The sequence below is a fragment of the Juglans microcarpa x Juglans regia genome, chromosome 3D (genome assembly GCF_004785595.1).
Source record: "Juglans microcarpa x Juglans regia isolate MS1-56 chromosome 3D, Jm3101_v1.0, whole genome shotgun sequence".
Classification (NCBI taxonomy): Eukaryota; Viridiplantae; Streptophyta; class Magnoliopsida; order Fagales; family Juglandaceae; genus Juglans; species Juglans microcarpa x Juglans regia.
The window spans coordinates 8,432,984-8,451,567 of NC_054598.1; the positions used below are offsets into that span (position 1 = coordinate 8,432,984).

The window sequence follows — 18,584 nt, forward strand, 5'->3', positions numbered from 1 at the left end:
CAGAACAATCGACAGTTTTCTAGAACTCGACGCGGACACCTCCCGTATGTATAAAGCTCCCCCCATTTTGAAATAAAGTAACATTCTGACCAGAAACTTCTCGAACTTTCATTTCCCTCCTAGAAGCACATCTCTTGCTTCCAATTCCCTTCTCGAACTTTCAATCCTCTCTTCATAAATATCTCCGTTTCCAGTTTTGAGCCACAGAAAGCAATTTCCAAAATCTCAAAAGCCATAATTACTACGCTTCTTAGTTCTTACCAGGAGAATTCCAGTTCGGTTCTCTTATTTTGATCATCTGTGATGGATAGTCCCTTCTTCACAAACCATTGGAGTTTCCCATCGAGAGCGAGAGAAGTCCCTGTGCAGCGGAAAGCGACTCCCTCTCGGAAGGTGGTGTCTATCCCAGTCCACTTCGTCGGGTCGGAGCGGAACATGTCCGACTCGGCGCTGAAGATTCAGAAGGTGTTCCGGGGGTTCCTTGTGAGGAAGAGCATGAGGGAGATCGCGGCGATAAGGAGGAAGGTCGACGAGATAGATAGGAAGATGTCAGAGAAGGCCACGAAGGAGTCAATCCGGAGTGATCCCAAGGAGAGGCTGAGGGTGAACGAGACGCTGATGAGTTTGCTCTTCAAGTTAGACTCGGTGAGAGGTGTGGATTCTGGGATTAGGGACTGCAGGAAGGCAGTTATCAAGAGGGCGATCGCGTTGCAGGAGTTAGTGGACGCGATTGCGTCCGGCGAACAAAATGTAGGTCATGTCGGTGAAACTCTCCAGGCCGAAGCCGTGCATCCAAACCAAGAACCTTCGAGAATGGAAGGTGATGATTTGCGAGCGCAAGCTTCTGAAACTGAATCTTCCACCGGTAATATGGTGGATAATTCCTGCAATTTATCGGTGGATCGTGAAACGTTGGAGGAGGTGGAGGATGAAGTTGAAGATTCGGTACCTGATTCGGTTGATTCTGAGAAAATCAACGACGCTGAGTCTATCCCTGATTCGAGGATGGCTACCATAGAGCCGTATGGGACTCACAAGTTGCAAGCTCCGGAAAAGGCTTATGAGGAGTCAGAGAAGGTGGATTTGGGTGGTGTTGATGCAGCAGGTATGGAAATGGAGGTCAACGATGGAGAGATAGATTATGATATGGGACCTAATTCGGTTGAGTCTGAGAGAACGGGCGTTGCTCGACCAACGCCTGATGTAGAGCCTGATGAGACTCTAAAATTGCAAGTTCTGGAGCAGGCTTGCAAGAATTCGGAGGAGTCGGAGAACGTGGATTTGGGTGGCGTTGATGCATCAGGCACCGAAATGGAGGTGAAGGATGGAGAGATGGATGATGATTTAGCACCTAATTCGGTTGAGTCTGAGACAACGAACGTTTCTGAGTCAACGCCTATTGGAGAGCCCGATAAGACTCTAAAATTGCAAGCTTTGGAGCAGGTTTGTGAGAATTCGGAGAAGGTCGGAGGAGCCGATACAGCCGGTAACGAAATGGAGGCAAAGGGTGAAGAACTGGTTGAGGATCATGAAGGAGCTCCTTCTGCTAATGAATGTATGGAAGAGAGCGTAGGGACGAGTCAAACTGCTTCTGGTTCTTCCACCGACCCTGAGAGTTTGGATGAAGTGGTTGAGGAAAACTCGTCGAAGCAAGAGGAGCAATTGAAGATTGATAATAAATACGGGAGCGTGAAAGAAGAATGTGACGGTCCTGGAGGGAGAGTGGAGAGCAAGAGGAGCAGTGAGCTGCTGGAAAGGATAATGGAGGACAACGAGAGAATGACGAGGTTGATGGCAGAGCTCTTCGTGAGGAACGAGATGCAGACAAGATTATTAAACTCGCTGTCGCAGCGGGTTGGACAGATGGAGAGGGCTTTCATTTGTGAAAAGTTGAGGAGAAAGAAGAAGAGGCTAGCTGCTGGGGATGTAGATGATGTGCAAAATTTGAAAGATACAAGGAACTGTGGGAAGAGATAAGAGATAGATCGAGGGTTTGGGAGAGCACTTGAGTAGAGTCCGGTTTTGGACTGTGTGGATGGTTGATGTCTGTGTGTGTTCCTTTTCCTTGTTGAGATTTTCAATATACAGAGATGTGTTTCTTTTTGGCAAGTCTCGTTGGAGTTAATTGTAACATGTAATTCATAAGCATAATTTACTGTTTGTTTTTTGTTGCAATATGCCGTGTGGACTCTATAATTTGTTAGGACGCAAGGTAAATAGCCTTGCTGCGTTCGTAGGGGGACCAAGGGCAGTTTCGAAATGTTAAGTTGAGTGTTAGGAGTCATTTTTAGGGAGAATGAATGATGTTGCAGAAACATTGATGGAGGGGCCAATGATGTTTAACCGATGCAGTGATGAGAAAACGGCCAAAAGGAGTTTGTTTTAGGAGCTGTTCCTTCGTTTCTGTTTATTCATTTGTGGAGGAAATGCCTCAAGTCCCAATTCCAAAGATTGTGAAAAAAGGCCCATTGTGGAATATTGTAAAACCAAATGCTTATAAATTCGTCGAGGGAGCAAAAGGAGAAACCAAATGCCTTGCAAATCTTTTGTATTGTAAAGAGATTAATAGCATGGCTATTCATCTTTTGAAAACGGCCAAATGGATGCTCATCTTTAATTAATTGGATGTTTGTTACGTAGACTCGGTCCCTTTCGGATTGCGATAAGAGTGTTAAAAAGTGTTTTAGGTTTTGCGTATTAAAATATTTTTAAAGTTTGTTTAGAATTGCGGTACGAGTGTTAAAAAGTATTTAAATAATTTTAAAAGATTTTTAATGAAAAAATTAAGTTATTTGGATATAACATATTAACACTTTTAATCTTAAATAAATTAAAAAATATATTTGATTTTTTTCCTAAATGTATTTTTTTGAATAATATAGAATATAATTGAAATTTTAAAAAGACTGTTAATAGATGAAAATATTAATAATATGTTTGATGTTATAATCTTTAAAAATTTAAATAATTGTTATTTTTATATCAAAAATATTTTTTAATCTATTTTCAAATAAAGTAACATATTTAAAAATATTTTAAACATATAGTTATCAAACGACAAATAGTATATAACATTTTAATAATATAAATTATTATTTAAGTTATAAGTTATAAACTTTAAAGCTATAAATTATATTTCTTATTGCAATCCTAAATATGCATTTAATCTCAATAAACTAAAAAGAAAAGCATCATTCTAGATGTAGTTCAAATTTTAAAAAAATTATTAATGAACAAAAATATTTATATAATTTTTAAATAATTATAAATTTTGAACTTTTAAGAATATAGTTATAATTTAAAAAAAAAACTTATGATGGTCATTTTTACATCAAAAAGTATTTCTTAATTTATTTTTAAACAAATATAATATGTTTAAAAGTAGTTTAAACATTTGGTTATTAAACATTTAATAATTTGTTAATAGTTATATTTTCTATTGCAATCTCACACATCAACTACAATGAGTCCATGACTTAAATGTAAACTTTGAATTAAAAATTGAGCGAGGAGTTCATGGACGTTATCGTGCTTTTAGGCCTAGTTGACCGACATATAATTAATTAAAAGTCCATTGCTTTATATATATATATATATATATATATATATATATTCGTCGATGTAAAAATTTATTAAGATATGATATCATATACAAGAAAAAAAAAATCCATTATGCACTAAAAAAGTATTATTATTTTGTTAACTTAAAATGAAAAATATTACAACTATAAAACTCTGCGTTATAACAAATTAATGATTTGACAGAATATGTTACCAGCTTATTTTGTAATCAATGTATACAATTGGATCTCAAATAAAAATAAGGAATTACTGCATCTTATCCCAGATGAAATTGAAACAAGATTAGAAAAAAAAAAAAAAAAAAAAAAAGAAGAAAGAAATGTAAATTGTTGAATAAGCAACCGGCGGAAATGATTCTACTTGATTAGTTGATTTGGGTGCCGTGACTACCACCCAAACCCTCCCTCACCCTTCTCATCTCTCTTTCCCCCTCTGCCTCCTGCGAGTGCTCCCAAAAGCTGTTTCCGAAACCCTATATTACCCGAACCTCCTAAATTCCACAATTACCTCAGCTACTCTCCCTTGTGCCTCCTTCTCTCCCTCTCTATCTCCCTCTTGACTACCTTGGCTTTGTATCTTCGGAGCTCCAATCCGGTGTGCGTCGGTGTTTGTTTGTCTAGCTCGATTGGATCTTCCTTCTCTCTTTCTCTCTCGCTCTCGCTCTCGCGCGCTCAATCTCGCGCGCTCAATCTCGCGACTCATTAATGGGGGAAGGCAAGCTCGATCTTCCGGACGATCTCATCTCATCTAAACCTTCCGATCACTCCTGGACCTTCAAAGGTATTTCCCCGCTCTTCCACTCTACTTCGTTTTTCTTTTTCATTTGAATTTGTTCGAGATTTTCATCGGTTTCGATTGGTTTGGCTTATTCCGAAAATGCAAAACCTCGTAGCCGATGGTTCGCAAGATTTGGATTCGATGCGAGATTAGGGGTTGTTGATCTGGAGCATCATAGTTTGTGGTGTATTACTTCATTTTCTTTTTTGAGCAATCAGCCCCGTCAATTAGGGTTTTCAATATAATCTGCAAATACGTTTCTGATTTTTATTCCCTTTTATTGGTCATATTTCAGATCATTTTTATTTATTTATGTTGGTTTCATTTTTTTTTTTCCGTTCCAGTACAGAATTTTAGGGGTTTATATAACCACAGGGTTGTTCTAGTCTTTTACGGTTTAGTTCATGAGTGCCCAGGAATGAAATTGATTTTTTGTCCGAGATTTGTTGGCCCATGAGGATGGCTATTGGGAAGTTAGTTATTTATTTGGCTGAAATCTTTCCTATTTTAGAGCTCTGAGCATTTTGGTTCAGTGCTTGGAGCATTCTATCTGTTTTCGATTGAGCGCTGAGCTCTTATACACGTTTCAGGACAACAATTATAAGCTATTTCTTTCTCTATTTATTTATGGGTGCCCTGGGGTGGATTTGATTGCTTTTGTGATGGGAAATTGTTTGTTTCCAGTTGCACTTTGCAAATGGAAGCTTAACATAATAAGTGTTTTCATCTTGTTCATACTATGCCAGGAGAAGCTGCTGAAGGGAATGAAGAGGACAGGGCACTTATGGGGTTGCTTGATGAGTTGAAAGGTATTGTTGTTGAGTTGGATTTATTTCTTGCCAAAAGGATGAACTATTGAGTCCTATGCGTGTTACATGCTGTCATTTTGCCTCCTGTTTCTGTTCTGATGTAAAGAGTTGTTAATTTTCATTATTGCAGATCAGGTGGCATCAGAAAGTAGCATACCTCTGTCACCCCAGTGGCTTTATGCTAAACCAACTGAGCCTAAGATGGTATAATTCAGTTTCTTTTTGCTTTTCTTTTGGCAATAAAGTGACATAGATGTGCAAACGTTATCTTATTTTGTGTCCATATTGGAGGTTCTGGTATATATCTACTGTATCAATAGGTGTTTTTTAGTATTTGGAGCCCAGTTGGTATCTTGACTACAAACTTGTCACTATCTAAATGCAACTTCTATTTTGCCATAAAAAAAGGTTCTTAGAAGTTGCTTGTTAGTTGGTGTCATAACTAAGTTGTTGGTAATCTCTTTCAGTGTCTTCTAGGGAGTATACAAGAGAGAACACCTAATTACAATTTAGGAGCTAGAAAAGTATACAAGAAAATCATGAAAATTACCCCCCCCCCCCCAAAAAAAAATAATAATAAAAAAAAATTGCAAAGACCCAAAGAAATAACATTGGAAAGAGAAACATCTAAGCTCTTCCGATTAGCATTCCTAGTCTTCATAACTCCGACCATTCCTTTCAAGCCAAATACACCACATGAGACAAAGGAATCATTTTCCATATGGCTGCAATTTTGGGATTACCTGAAAACCTCTCAAACAATCCAGAAGATCCACCACCCTTCTAGGCTTCTCATCAGAATTTTAATTACTTTCTTTTGGGAATTCTGTTATAGAAAATTTGTTTTTTAATTTTTTTCCCCTCCTGTTCATCATCCCTCCCTATGGTGTGTACGCATACCCTTTATATCTGAATTTTCCAAGGCTAAAGTGATAGGTTGATATCCCACAGTACTCTGAGGTGCATATGTGCCTTTCCTTGATGTTCCTGTTAGACATTAGATATTCTCCTGAGAATTAGATTATATTTGAGTTTGGGCATTTTTAATAGTTGCAACCTATATGCATATAAAAATAATAATAATAATTGAAACATAGACATTAAGGTAGCTGTCAACTTAGAGCTAATTTTGATGATTGAGTTGATTTGGATATGATCATGGAGCACATTCTTGACGGTAGCTCCCTTTTTGTACATCAGTCTTTAATTGTTTTTAAAGGGGACGGTACCCTGTAAATTTTTGCACCAATTTTCTATTTAAAAAATAAGAGAATAATGGAAAACTGGCAGAAATAGAGGTGCCTGTTTTGTCTGATCCACTAATAAAAGAAGTACGTAAATGGTGACACCAACTAGATTTATTGCTTTCATTTAAATTCATGAGAGAAAGTTAGGGTGGCACCATTTGAGATAAGAGGGAGAGAGTTGTGCGTCGAGGTGCACGCAAGCTGGCCAGGAAACCCACGGTTATAAAAAAAAAGAGGGAGAGAGTTGTGCATCAGAGGCTTTCAAATGCACCAATGTGAGAGTGATTTATCAATGTGGAAAAATAAAGTGGGAGAAAGGGAGGCAAAAAATTATTTAAGTTGAAATCATAAGGAAACACGTGGTTGTTCTATAGAGAATTGAGGATATAATCCTAGATGGAGTTGAGTGGCAGAAAATAATCCATGTAGCAGGCCCCAATTAGTTTATATTAAGGCTCATTTACCTGTTAAAAAAAATAGTTTATTGTGATACCCCATATGATAAGAGGATAAGGTAGGTAGGGTATGAGATCCCACATTGTGCTTGGTAAGGAGACGTTCTTACTCTTTATAATGTTCCAATGGGGCTCCAATTATATCATTGACAAATGTTTTTTTTTAGTATAGTCCATGTGGTTTGGACCTTCTATTGAGGCATTACAAATGGTATCAGAGTCTATTCCAACTAGAAATGTGGGACTTGAGTCGTGCCACCTACGACGGATGGGCCCGACGGGAATTTAAGGGGGGGAGAGATTGTGATACCCCATATGATAAGAGGATAAGGTAGGTGGTGTATGAGATCTCACATAGCTTGAGAAGGAGAAGTTCTTACTCTTTATAATGTTCCAATGAGACTCCAATTGTATCATTGACTAGTCATTTTGGAGTATAATCCATGTGGTTTGGGTTTTTTATTGGGGTGTTACATTTATACTAACGCTCATTTGGCTTGAGCTGAATCTCCTCTCCATATAAAGCAAGATCCAATGAAGGTCACAAAGTTGATTCATTCTTGTCAGGTATTTCTTAAATGCTTACTTTCAGAAAACACGTGATCTGCTTGATCTTGCATTCGTGTCTAAACACAGATCCCTTATTTTGGTATTCTAGCCACTCACTTAGCCCATCTTTGGTACCATATCTTTCAGCTTCATCCCTTATTTTTTCATAGTGGGAGGGCTATTGATACTCCATGCTAGAGGCACGTGCCTTCCAATACAATGTCCACAAACTTCCAATATGATGCCCATTTCTAAGAAGTGGAGTTTATGATAATACTTTTTGTGTAACTAAATAAATTGAGGTTAGATGGTGTGTAATCTCTTGGGCTGTTAGTCCTATTTAAGCATCTTCAGCAATTTATTGTTTGAATGTTTTGTGATGTATGAATATTATAGACTAATGGTATTCAGTTTTATTATCATTTCTTTTTAATTTTGATTATTTTCAACTTGACAATATGGCCAGGTTTGCATGAATATTCCCAAAGGTTTTGTTGTAATTTCCATTTGTCACAATGGGTAACCATATTTAGTGATATCTATGTGTAACAGGAAATGCGTGCTCCAACTTCTGCTTCTTTTGGAAACCCTACTGACCCCAACCATAAAGAGGGCTGGCGTTTGGATGGATCTGAGGACAGGAAAGATTGGAGGAGGACTGTCACTGACAATGAAAGCAGCCGTCGCTGGCGTGAGGAGGAAAGAGAAACTGGCTTACTCGGTGCTAGAAGAGATCGCAGGAAGGCCGAACGCCGTGTTGACAATGCCTCAGTCAGAGAAACAGGTGAAAGTAGAGCATTGCCTACCTCTGATCGGTGGCATGAGGGTCGTACTTCTGGGCATGAAACACGGCGTGATAGCAAATGGTCATCTAGATGGGGCCCTGAAGACAAAGATAAGGATTCTCGAACTGAGAAGAGGACAGATGTAGAAAAGGAAGATGCTCACAGTGACAATCAATCTTTTGTTAGCAGCAACCGTTCAGCTTCTGAGCGTGACTCTGATTCTCGTGATAAATGGAGGCCACGCCATAGATTGGAGGTTCATTCTGGTGGTTCAAATGCCTACCGGGCAGCACCTGGATTTGGACCTGAGAGAGGACGGGTAGAGGGTTCAAGCTTGGGATTTACTCTTGGACGAGGAAGGTCAAATGCTATTGGGAGAGGTTCATCAGCAGGTCCCGTTGGTGCATCTCATTTTGCCAAATGTGAAAGTGTCCCTGGGAGACCAAGTGACTCAATTATTTCTTTTTTGTACCCAAGGGGAAAGCTTCTTGACATATATCGGAGGCAAAAGCTTGGTCCATCTTTTACTACCATGCCAGCTGAGATGGAGTTACCCCCTATTACTGAAGTAGGTTTTATTGAACCATTGGCTTTTGTCACCCCTGATGCTGAAGAGGAGGTAGTTAATTGAATCCTGTAATTAATTCACTTTTTCTTCTCATTTGATTTTTGTGTATAACAAAGATCCATTTTCCTTGTAACTTGCTAAAATCTGTTGTGCTCGTAATTGGTCCATGTAATGTTAACAGGCCATCCGTGGTGATATATGGAGGGGAAAGATCACAAGTAGTGGGATGATGTACAGTTCAAATAGGAAGGGAAGATCGACAGAAAATTTAACAGGTATTTTCAGCTCAGTTGCTTTTAACTTGTGTTATACATTTATGCTTGGTCTAAATCTTGCAAAGCGGTTCCTTGTCTAGATGCTGAAGAATTAGACTCAACTGAACAAAATCAGGGCTTCTTGCCCTCAATTCTCACTGAAGAGGTTGTTGATAATTCACATGAAGCTGCAATTGAGGACGTATATCAAGCTGATGATGGTGGTACCTTATTGAAATATGGCTCACAGAGGAAAATGGTAGATGGTGAGTAACTGCTTAACTGACCCTTGGGGCATATCTTTGAACCCTATTTGTTTAATTTTGGTTAATTCTACATCTGAAAGATTCTGAATGTACGTCATTTACAGAAAGATATACTGCAGAAGATAAAATTACTGGAGCAATTCATGGGTTGGCCCAAAGTTTTCAGAAAGTAATGGTGTCCAAGGTGTCTTAGAGATTGATGGTACTCATCAGCATGGTCCTTCTCTGATCAATGTTGGTGAAAGATGGCAGATGGCAGACTCTGACTTTACCACACATGCTCAGTTTGATGCCATTAAGTTTCCCACTTCATTTGATATGAGATCCAAGCTTCCTGTCGATTCAAGTTCTCTCTTTGTTTTGCCTTCTCCTGAGCAGAATCAAAGTGGCAGCACTGACAAGAATGACTTAGAAAGGGTAACCCCACATGAGGAGTTAAGTTTGTTCTACATTGATCCTCAAGGGGTGACCCAGGGACCATTTGTTGGGGCTGACATTGTTTTATGGTTTGAACAAGGATTTTTTGGGACAGACTTGCTAGTCCGCTTGGCAGATGCTCCTGAGGGAACACCTTTCCAAGAATTGGGTAAACTCATGCCTTATCTGAAGGTCAACAATGGATATGCCAATAGCACAGAAACAAACTCTAAGTTAGAGCTATGTGAAGAGTCAGAGGCTAGTTTAACTGCTCCTGCTTCTATTTTGAAAAGCAATTCATCTGCAGTAAATGACCTTTGCCAGCCGCTGCCTGAATTCAATAGTATTTCTGCTCAGCATGTTCCGTCAAGAGTATCTGAGCCTGAGGTCTCATTGCAACTGCCTCATTCTGAGGGTCAACGCTTTCCCAAGTTTAATACACAAGAAGAAGGTTTGTTTTCTATTATTAGTGTTTCTGGTGATTATTTTCTTATTTTCAATTATTGTAACAGATTGATTCAACTTTCACAAAAAGAATTCTCATTGTTCCTCCTTTTTTTTTCCCAGAAATTGTGTTTCCGGGAAGACCAGGAAACACTGGATATTCTATTGCGAAATCTAGTGGGAGCAATCATCATTCTTCCGAAAATTCTTTCACCCGTCCTTTTCCGAATGAATTGACAGAACCTGGACTACCAAATCAAAATGATAATAAGTTGCATCCCTTTGGCTTACTCTGGTCTGAACTTGAAGGTCATACAAAACATACGAAGCCATCCATTCTGTCGAGCATGGGAAGGGATGCTCCGTTTGGTGCTATGGCTGATCCAGCTCTTCCTACAGAGACATGGTCTGATGTTTATAGAAAAAATACACTTCCTGACCCCAACTTGTATCAAGATGCCATGGCTGCCCGTCATTTGTCACTGATGGAGCAGGAATCCAACCATTTTGATTTAGCAGAGCAGCTTATGGCACAACAATTTCAGCAGCAGCAACTCCAACAGAGAAATTTGTTGTCTCATGCACATTTAAATGAATCAGTTTTAGAACATGTGCCTAGTCAGAATCTTATACACCACCAACACTTGGCCAACCTTTCTGCACCGGATCTGGATCATCTTATGACTCTTCAGTTGCAACAGCAACGGCAGATTCAGCTCCAACAACATCATCAATTGCAGCAACAGCAGCAGTTTCATCAACAGAAAAAGCTTTTGCAGGAGCAACAGCAATCTCAAGTCCGGCAGGTGCTTCTTGAACAGTTTTTACGTAGTCAATTGCACGATCAAGGGCTTGGGCAGTCACATGTAGATCCTATCAGAGCCAACAATGTTCTTGATCAGGTTTTATTAGAGCAACACCTTCTACACGAACTGCAACAACAGTCTCATCATCCTTTAAGGCATATTGATCCATCTTTAGATCAACTTATTCGTGCAAAATTCAATCACATGCCACAACAAGATCGTCAGAGAGATTTACTTGAGCTTATATCACACACACAGCATGGACAGATGCCGTCACTGGAGCAACAGCTTCTTCAACAAGACCAGCTGCAGGCTCGGCAGTTAATGGGATTGAGGCAGCGGACAGGCATCGAGGGGGAGAGGCATATGGGTTCCATATGGCCAGCAGATGAATCTGATCAGTTTCTCAGCAGTCATGCTGCTTCTCACCGTGCTCATTCTTCAGGGTTTGGCCCATTGGATGTTTATCAGCGGCCATCCCACGAGGAGCATCTGAATCATCTTGAGCGGAATGTTTCATTACAGGAGCGCCTTTGGCAAGAGCGCTATGACCCTGCCTCAATGCAATTTGAGCGGTCAATGTCTTTGCCTGCTGGTGCTCCAGGGATGAATCTGGATGTTCTAGCTATGGCCCGTGCTCATGGTTTAGATATGCAAGAACCAAGTACACGTATGCAATCTAATGCTCAAGTGGGTACATATTCATCTAGTATCCACCCTCATAATCCCCACCATCTTTTGGTTCCCAATCAATTTCATGCCTCGCAATTGGATGCAATTGAGGGCCGCTGGCCTGAGAACAATGAGCAGCTGGAGAATGACTGGATGGAATCTCGGATTCAACAACTGCATATTAATGCTGAACGACAGAAAAGGGAGTCAGAAGCTAAAAGAACTTCTAAAGATGCATCCTTATGGATGTCGGATGGGTTCAATGATGAGAAGTCAAAACAATTGTTGATGGAACTGCTTCATCAGAAATCAGGTCATCAATCTACAGAGCCATTAGATGCTGGCAAGGAAACAAGGGCACCATCTGGCCTTTATTCTGGGTCAGGCTACTCGGATCACCCATTCAGTGTTCATCTAGACGAAGAAGCATGTCTGACTAAATCATTTCAAGTGGGCTCTTATGGTTCTCATTCATTTGAACCACTGCAGGATGAGCGGGCCAGCAGTGAAACCATGCCATTTAGATCTGATTCTGGAGCATTGATTGAGGGAGAGTCACACTTGGCAGGCATCAATGAGATTGGTCAGGCAATTTACAAAAACTCTAACATGATTGCCAAGTCATCTACGAGCCACGAGTTCTCAGAAGCTGATGGGAGGAAGTATGGGTCCATAAGTGAGGGTTTGGGGAAGGGTCCGATTTTCGAGATTCAAGAAGACATGGTTGAGCAAGCTGGTTTGTCTGCTCTAGATCGTGGGGAGATTTCATTTAATGCCCTTTGCAGGCAATCATCAATTGGTACCGCAAAAAGTTTCAGTCTCAATTGTTTCTTTTCAAGCCATTGTGTTATGCTTGTATCAACAGTGATAAGGTTTTTTTTCTAAATTTGTACCCAGGTGGGAAAACAGGCTTCTACAATGATAAGATTGGATCTAGTAATTCATTTGTGGAGGAAATCTCTAAGGAGCGGTAAGTTTCCTTAGTTTTGATGCTTTATAAGTTGACTCTTTGTTGAAGAGAAAACCCCGGTAGCTCTATTTCATTAGAGCTGTACTAAAGGAACTGGATACCTTTCGATAAAAAATTACTAGCTGGCTTTTGGTACTTGTCAAAATTATTGGTTTATGAGTATAGAGATGGAATGGAGTAAATTGCACGGAGACCTTGGAGAGGGTGTGGGAGAACTGTTATAATTCTTATTATGATATGCCACTCTTGATTGCTGTTTTTCTTATTCATTTTTGTACTTTTCTTTCTTATAATGATAGAATCATGCAAGACTCTGACATACTTAACTGATTTTTGTTTCTTTGATGGACTTCCTGCCAGGGTGCCTGTTCCATCCAAAGGGCCAGAGAACATCTTGCTGAGACGTCCTCCTGTCTCCCACAACTCATCATCACAGGAAGGATTGTCTGAGCTGGTCTCAGATCCAGTAATGAGAGGGAAAATTTCTATAAGTGGTGCTGCCGATGGTACATACTTTTCAAATTCTTCTTACTCCTTTCTTCTCCTTCATAAAGTTGTTGATGATATTTTCTCTAAATCTTCAGGGGGTAGACGAGACCCAGGTGTGAATTTAGTAAACCAAGGTTCGGACATCATGGCATCCGGCAAGAAAGACATACTTTTTCGGCGTACTTCTTCTTGCGGAGATGCTGATGTTTCGGAGGCATCATTTATAGATATGTTGAAGAGTAATGCCAAAAAGACACTTCCGGCAGAGGCTCAGTCAATGGCAGGATTTTCAGAGACAACAGATGGAACACAAGGGGGACGAAGTGGCAAAAAGAAGGGGAAGAAAGGGAGGCAAATTGATCCTGCTCTCCTTGGTTTCAAAGTCACCAGCAATCGCATCATGATGGGTGAAATTCAACGCATAGAGGATTAGCCCTTTTAAGATTTGTATTTTCTTTCTGTTGTGCATTTTTTAGAAGTTGTATTCAAAACCCTTGGCATAAAATGCTTCTGCCAAGAAAATTCTTTCATTCTTACAGGGTGTGCGGTGTAGTGACGGGGTTTAGTTCTGTACAGACTAACAAGGTTTATAAAGGAAATCTTCCATCATATCATATACATCTCAAATGCCAGTTCACCTCTCTAAGGCTCTAAGCCTAGATTTGGGGGTAATATTTATAAGGCTCTACAACATTTATGGTTGTTAATAAGGGGGATGTTTGAAAATTATTTTCATGTCATTTTCAAACATAACACAAACACTATCAACCTATTTATTACAATTTTTCAAAACTTTTAAACAAAAAATAAAAAACAATTCAACTTTTTCAAATTTTAAAATAAAAATTATATTAAAAAATTATATTCTAACAATATTTTAACTTTATAATATTTTTTTTTTCAACTTTTTAATTCTTTTTTCAAAATCTAAAAAATACTTAACTCAAACTATTTTACTATTATTTATAAATTATTTTACTATTATTCACAAAATTTTCATTCCATCTAATTTCCCAAGCATCTGTGTTATAAGTCCATCAATAAATTTTACTTAGTGCTTTCTAATTAAGAGTGAATATATAAATCACTTTGTTTTTTGGGACTTCTTCTGGGAGGGTTGTGCATTTCTTCCTTATTTTTCTTTTCTTCCCTTGCTTTCTTTCAATGAAACTTGTCAGTCCCATGCTACTTCACTTTGTATTGCTTATTTCCATCCGCACATCACACCTACCCAGTGAGAGCATCGAGCTCAGCTCAATCTCGCATAGTTTTCAACTTTACAAGCAAGCAACATCCAGAAGGCACGCAACGGAGACTCATGAAAATTATACAGTAAAATAGGTAGTTTTCGGTTAGAATTACGTGACAAACAACGATGAAGATTTCTATCATCACCAGACTAAATAACTAGTGTTCAATGATCCAAACCAAAACATTGTTTCAAGACTGAAGCCATTGGCCTTGGAAGAGTTGCATGACTGTTTTACCCATTATCCACTCCAATTCAGACGATAATAAGGGAACTTGATTGGCAATATGGGTCACCGCATCTTTTGCTCCTTTATATCCGCATTGCGGAACAACAAAGGGGAAGTCACTGCAATAAAAAAGTATTCAGGAAGAAAAAAAGAGTTTGCCCATTTGCTTATTACATATTTTATTGCCTTGAAGAATATGAAACATTATCTTTAAATTAAATGAGCAGTATAAAGAAAAGATGGAGCTACCTGCCCCACATGACACGGTTAGCACCGAAGCTGGATACAACTTGGGACAATGGGTGGGATAAATCCTGATATGGAAATGGCATTCTTGACACCCTGAAAACCGCACTGAATTTTACATAGACCTGCAAATTAATATTCATATCATGCATCAAGTGCGTTAGACATCAACACACTGACTGCTAAAACTCCCTAACAAAAGAGAACAGGAGAAAAACAAGAATGCCTGAGTTACAAGGACCCATGCTCGGGCATTTGACAGATGTAGTACAGAGGCAGCATTTGAAACTTGTAATAAAAGCTTACGTGATCACAAACTAATCTTTTTTTTAATAAGTAATCGATGTCATCACAAACTAATCTGTTACATGCATCTTAGAAATACAATTACCTCGGGAACCCTCCCTGTGTAGTAAAGAACTTAAGGTTCCTCAAGTAAAGCTCGACACATGTTCATGCAATTATAAGGTGTCAGTTTCTAGCAAAAGAAAGTGAAAACAAAATGCACTCCAAGAACATGATATCTTAGTTCAAAGTATGATCAGCCTTTGTGATCTCAAGATGGCAAATGTAGTTGGGAGGAAAGCAGGAATTACATCCATGCTGTGTCATTTAAAGGTATACAGGACACGTTACCTGTGGGAATCTAGATAGCTTTAAAAGCTCAGCGAAGGCCAGGCTTTCATCATCATTTCTGAAAATTGACAGCAAATGAAGAAAATTTATATCGCTTTCTATCAGGATTGAAAAGCTTTTCTTAACCTAGAGTGAAGTTCTGAAAGAACTCACAATGGTGGCTTGCAGAATGCCAAATGATCAAGCAAAACAACTGTTGATGGAAATTCTGTACAAAGTTTCTCAATCTCCGAAACATGCAGACTGAGACCCTGGAATATCCATCTGATTAATACATTACAATCTTTACCACGGGCATCCAATATTTATGTACCCAGATATTGTCTCAGCCACAAAGTAGGTGAATACAAATGAATTGAGCACATGAATTAGTGAGTAGAATCCTTCTGTCACTTGGAAGAACAAGCTTGTGAAAGATAACAGCAAGTTAAAATACATTTTACAAATAAGTTGTTTTTTTTTTTTTTTTTTGCTAATGTGGTTCGAATTGAGTAGAATCAGAATACCTTCATACACATGAAACCAACTGGCACTCCAAGTTCTCCTGCCCTGGAAAAAATTGCCTTCCCAACTTCATTTGTCATCTGCAAAAAGAAAAAAAAAATGCAAGGAATATTTCAAACATGAACATCAGAATTTAGCACATGCAAGAGAATATGTACGGATAAAAAGTGATGAAGAGTACAGAGGGACAAAAAGCAGCTGTCGCTTCCTTGATATGCGTTAAAAATCTAGCACAGCTGTAAGAGACTCAGGACATGCCATGTGAGGGGGGTATTGCAAGGAAACATACAACATTATATTTTAATGGTCTTATGTGGCATATATATATATATTATTTATCATATGGCAAAATAACTTCAAATGTATTTGCCCTCTTCAGCACCACATGCACATGCACATGCAATATAGTTATAGGGATTCGCAGACCATTGGGTGGGAATTCTGGAAAGAAACTTCCAATTTGAGATATGAATAGTTAGTCATATTCTTATCTCTCTTTCAGGAATCAGATGCTTTCAGGGGATATCTCTGGGTCCATGGGGGACAGTCAGCATTTAAGAGTTTAATGTATGTGAAAAGAGCAGAAAATTCCCTTGCTTCATCCAAGACAATCAACTAACTAGTGCATAAAACCTTAGCATATGTATCTAGTTTTCAAAAGGCTGACTTATGAAATCAACGAGAGTAAAGAAAAAAAATCAGGACAAATAGTTGAGACAACGCCTACTGGCTGATTACTACCTGTTGACCAGATGGCCACAAATATGGGTTAAAGCGAACAGCTCGATAGCCATCCTGGCATGAAAGTAGATTGTGTCAAACATAATAATTCCTCAGAGACAAAATAGTGGGTACATGGGGTTGTCTGGAAACCTTTAAAACGAGATGTTCAAGCTGCTTAACCCCACTTCCATCTTCTGCTGGATTTGCGAGGCAGCAACCAATAAATTTGGTTGGGTACTTCTTCAGGACACTGTTCAAGGATCAAATAGGCATAAGGCAATAGCTTATGCTGCTATGCTGTTGCGTGGGAATGAACATAACATGGAAGAAATCAAATAAGGAAAAAATTTGAAATCCATATAATAAACCAAGAAAAAAAGAAACATGCAACTGCAGGTCCCGCCAATTCACTGTTTGGCTAGCACAAACAAAAGCCCACGTTTTTTATGGAGCATGAAAAGTGTGGGAGTTATAAAACATGCTACCAACCAATGAACCAGTTCTGACCCCTGACCATGCCTGTCTTTGAAAATCTGTGTTTAATGGAAAATGAAAAGGTCCTCAAAAGCTAAAAGTATAAATTTTAAGCTATGACTTCCATGAGGTAACTACAATATACCATTCCAGATGCTGGGTTCTACTCACTTCTACATGAGTATAAGTTGCGCTGGCTGTTTCATATATGCCGAGAAAAAAATTCATATGGGCTGTTTTTAACATGCACATGTGGGATTTTAAGTTTGTTGTCAACAGACCTTGTCACCAGAGAATGATCGAACTTATGATTAATGGGCTGTACAATCAGTGCACCATCTACGCCCGCTTCTTCCATACACTGTGGATAGAAAGAAACATATGCGTTCAGAAAAATATGGGATTTCTTTTTCATACTCAAAAGGAAATAAGTACATCCTTCAAAAGCAAATATTTGATCCAAATTGGACAGACATAAACAGTTCATGACCAAAAGCAAAACTCCAATATGTTTCCAACAAATCCTGAGAACCTCATCAAAATATCACCAATAAAGCATGAAATACAGGGAGAGATAAACACACATAAGTTGCATAAAAGGCATACCTCAAGTAAGAAATCGGCGTTTCCGGGCAAAGTGGGCTCTTGGCCAGGAAAATAAGGATATTTATCAGCAGCCTTCAGAAAATAGAACAAAAAAACATGCAAATTTCACCCTTTTCGGCATCCGAGAGAAAAATAAAATAAAAATAAACACTCTAAAAGTAATCACACATTGAAAACATTGATTATGAGAACTTGAGATGAGTTCCTTCACAAATGGAGGGAGTGAGTTTTACCTCTTGAGGAGATGCCCATACATGCAAATGTGAATCTATAACTTTAGTGGGAGAAGGAGCTGTGCGATCAATTCCACTGGCTGCCATTTTGGTTGCAGGTAATCTGGACTGGGAATGGGATTTCTTTGCAAAAGACGCGGGTCGTTGAGAATAATTAAGTTGATAATGAGGGACCGGAACCGAAAGTAAATGCTTTAACCGCACTGCCATTGTGGCTACGCAGACTTCCAAGTTGTGGTATAGCGAAAAATAGACGAAGGGTCGCGAAGAAAATAACCAAGAATTTTCATTTAGTACATATAATGGCGACGCTATGGCTGTTAGGTCGACAGTGTAGTCCTAACAGATTAAGATATTTTCAGGAATATGGATCATTGGAAATATTGACTAGTTTCAAGTATATTTCCTAAAATGAAAAACCCATAAAATATTTTTTTTTTAAAACACCTAACTTGATATAATTATTAAAGAAAAATAACTTAATGTGTAATTCTACGGGGTCACTATTTACTCTCATATTTCATATTTATAACTTTTTTATAAGATGTAAAGTATTTTTTATAAAGTGTGAGATTATTTTTCATAAAATATAGT

The 18,584-nt window shown here is 38.7% G+C and overlaps 3 protein-coding genes across 3 annotated transcripts; 2 read left to right on the forward strand and 1 right to left on the reverse strand.

The window, feature by feature from the left end:
- The first annotated feature begins 303 nt into the window (after positions 1–303).
- LOC121254998 (nuclear autoantigenic sperm protein-like) lies at positions 304–1,977 on the forward strand. The gene has a single exon (XM_041155295.1). The coding sequence runs from the start codon at positions 304–306 to the stop codon at positions 1,975–1,977; it is 1,674 nt and encodes a 557-aa protein (XP_041011229.1).
- A 1,937-nt stretch (positions 1,978–3,914) lies between these two features.
- LOC121254999 (protein ESSENTIAL FOR POTEXVIRUS ACCUMULATION 1-like) lies at positions 3,915–13,699 on the forward strand. Its single transcript, XM_041155296.1, has 11 exons — positions 3,915–4,362; positions 5,106–5,168; positions 5,299–5,372; positions 7,972–8,823; positions 8,954–9,047; positions 9,128–9,292; positions 9,459–10,160; positions 10,277–12,430; positions 12,529–12,601; positions 12,962–13,107; positions 13,186–13,699. Exons 1-11 carry the CDS (start codon positions 4,287–4,289, stop codon positions 13,521–13,523), a joined length of 4,737 nt encoding a protein of 1,578 aa, XP_041011230.1. The 5' UTR covers positions 3,915–4,286; the 3' UTR covers positions 13,524–13,699.
- A 702-nt stretch (positions 13,700–14,401) lies between these two features.
- Positions 14,402–18,265, reverse strand: LOC121256521 (4-sulfomuconolactone hydrolase). The gene is made up of 10 exons (XM_041157352.1): positions 17,991–18,265; positions 17,758–17,829; positions 17,433–17,512; positions 16,828–16,927; positions 16,696–16,749; positions 15,957–16,034; positions 15,604–15,701; positions 15,451–15,508; positions 14,818–14,939; positions 14,402–14,687 (listed from the first exon to the last, which is right to left on the reverse strand). Exons 1-10 carry the CDS (start codon positions 18,198–18,200, stop codon positions 14,531–14,533), a joined length of 1,029 nt encoding a protein of 342 aa, XP_041013286.1. The 5' UTR covers positions 18,201–18,265; the 3' UTR covers positions 14,402–14,530.
- Between the last annotated feature and the right edge of the window lie 319 nt (positions 18,266–18,584).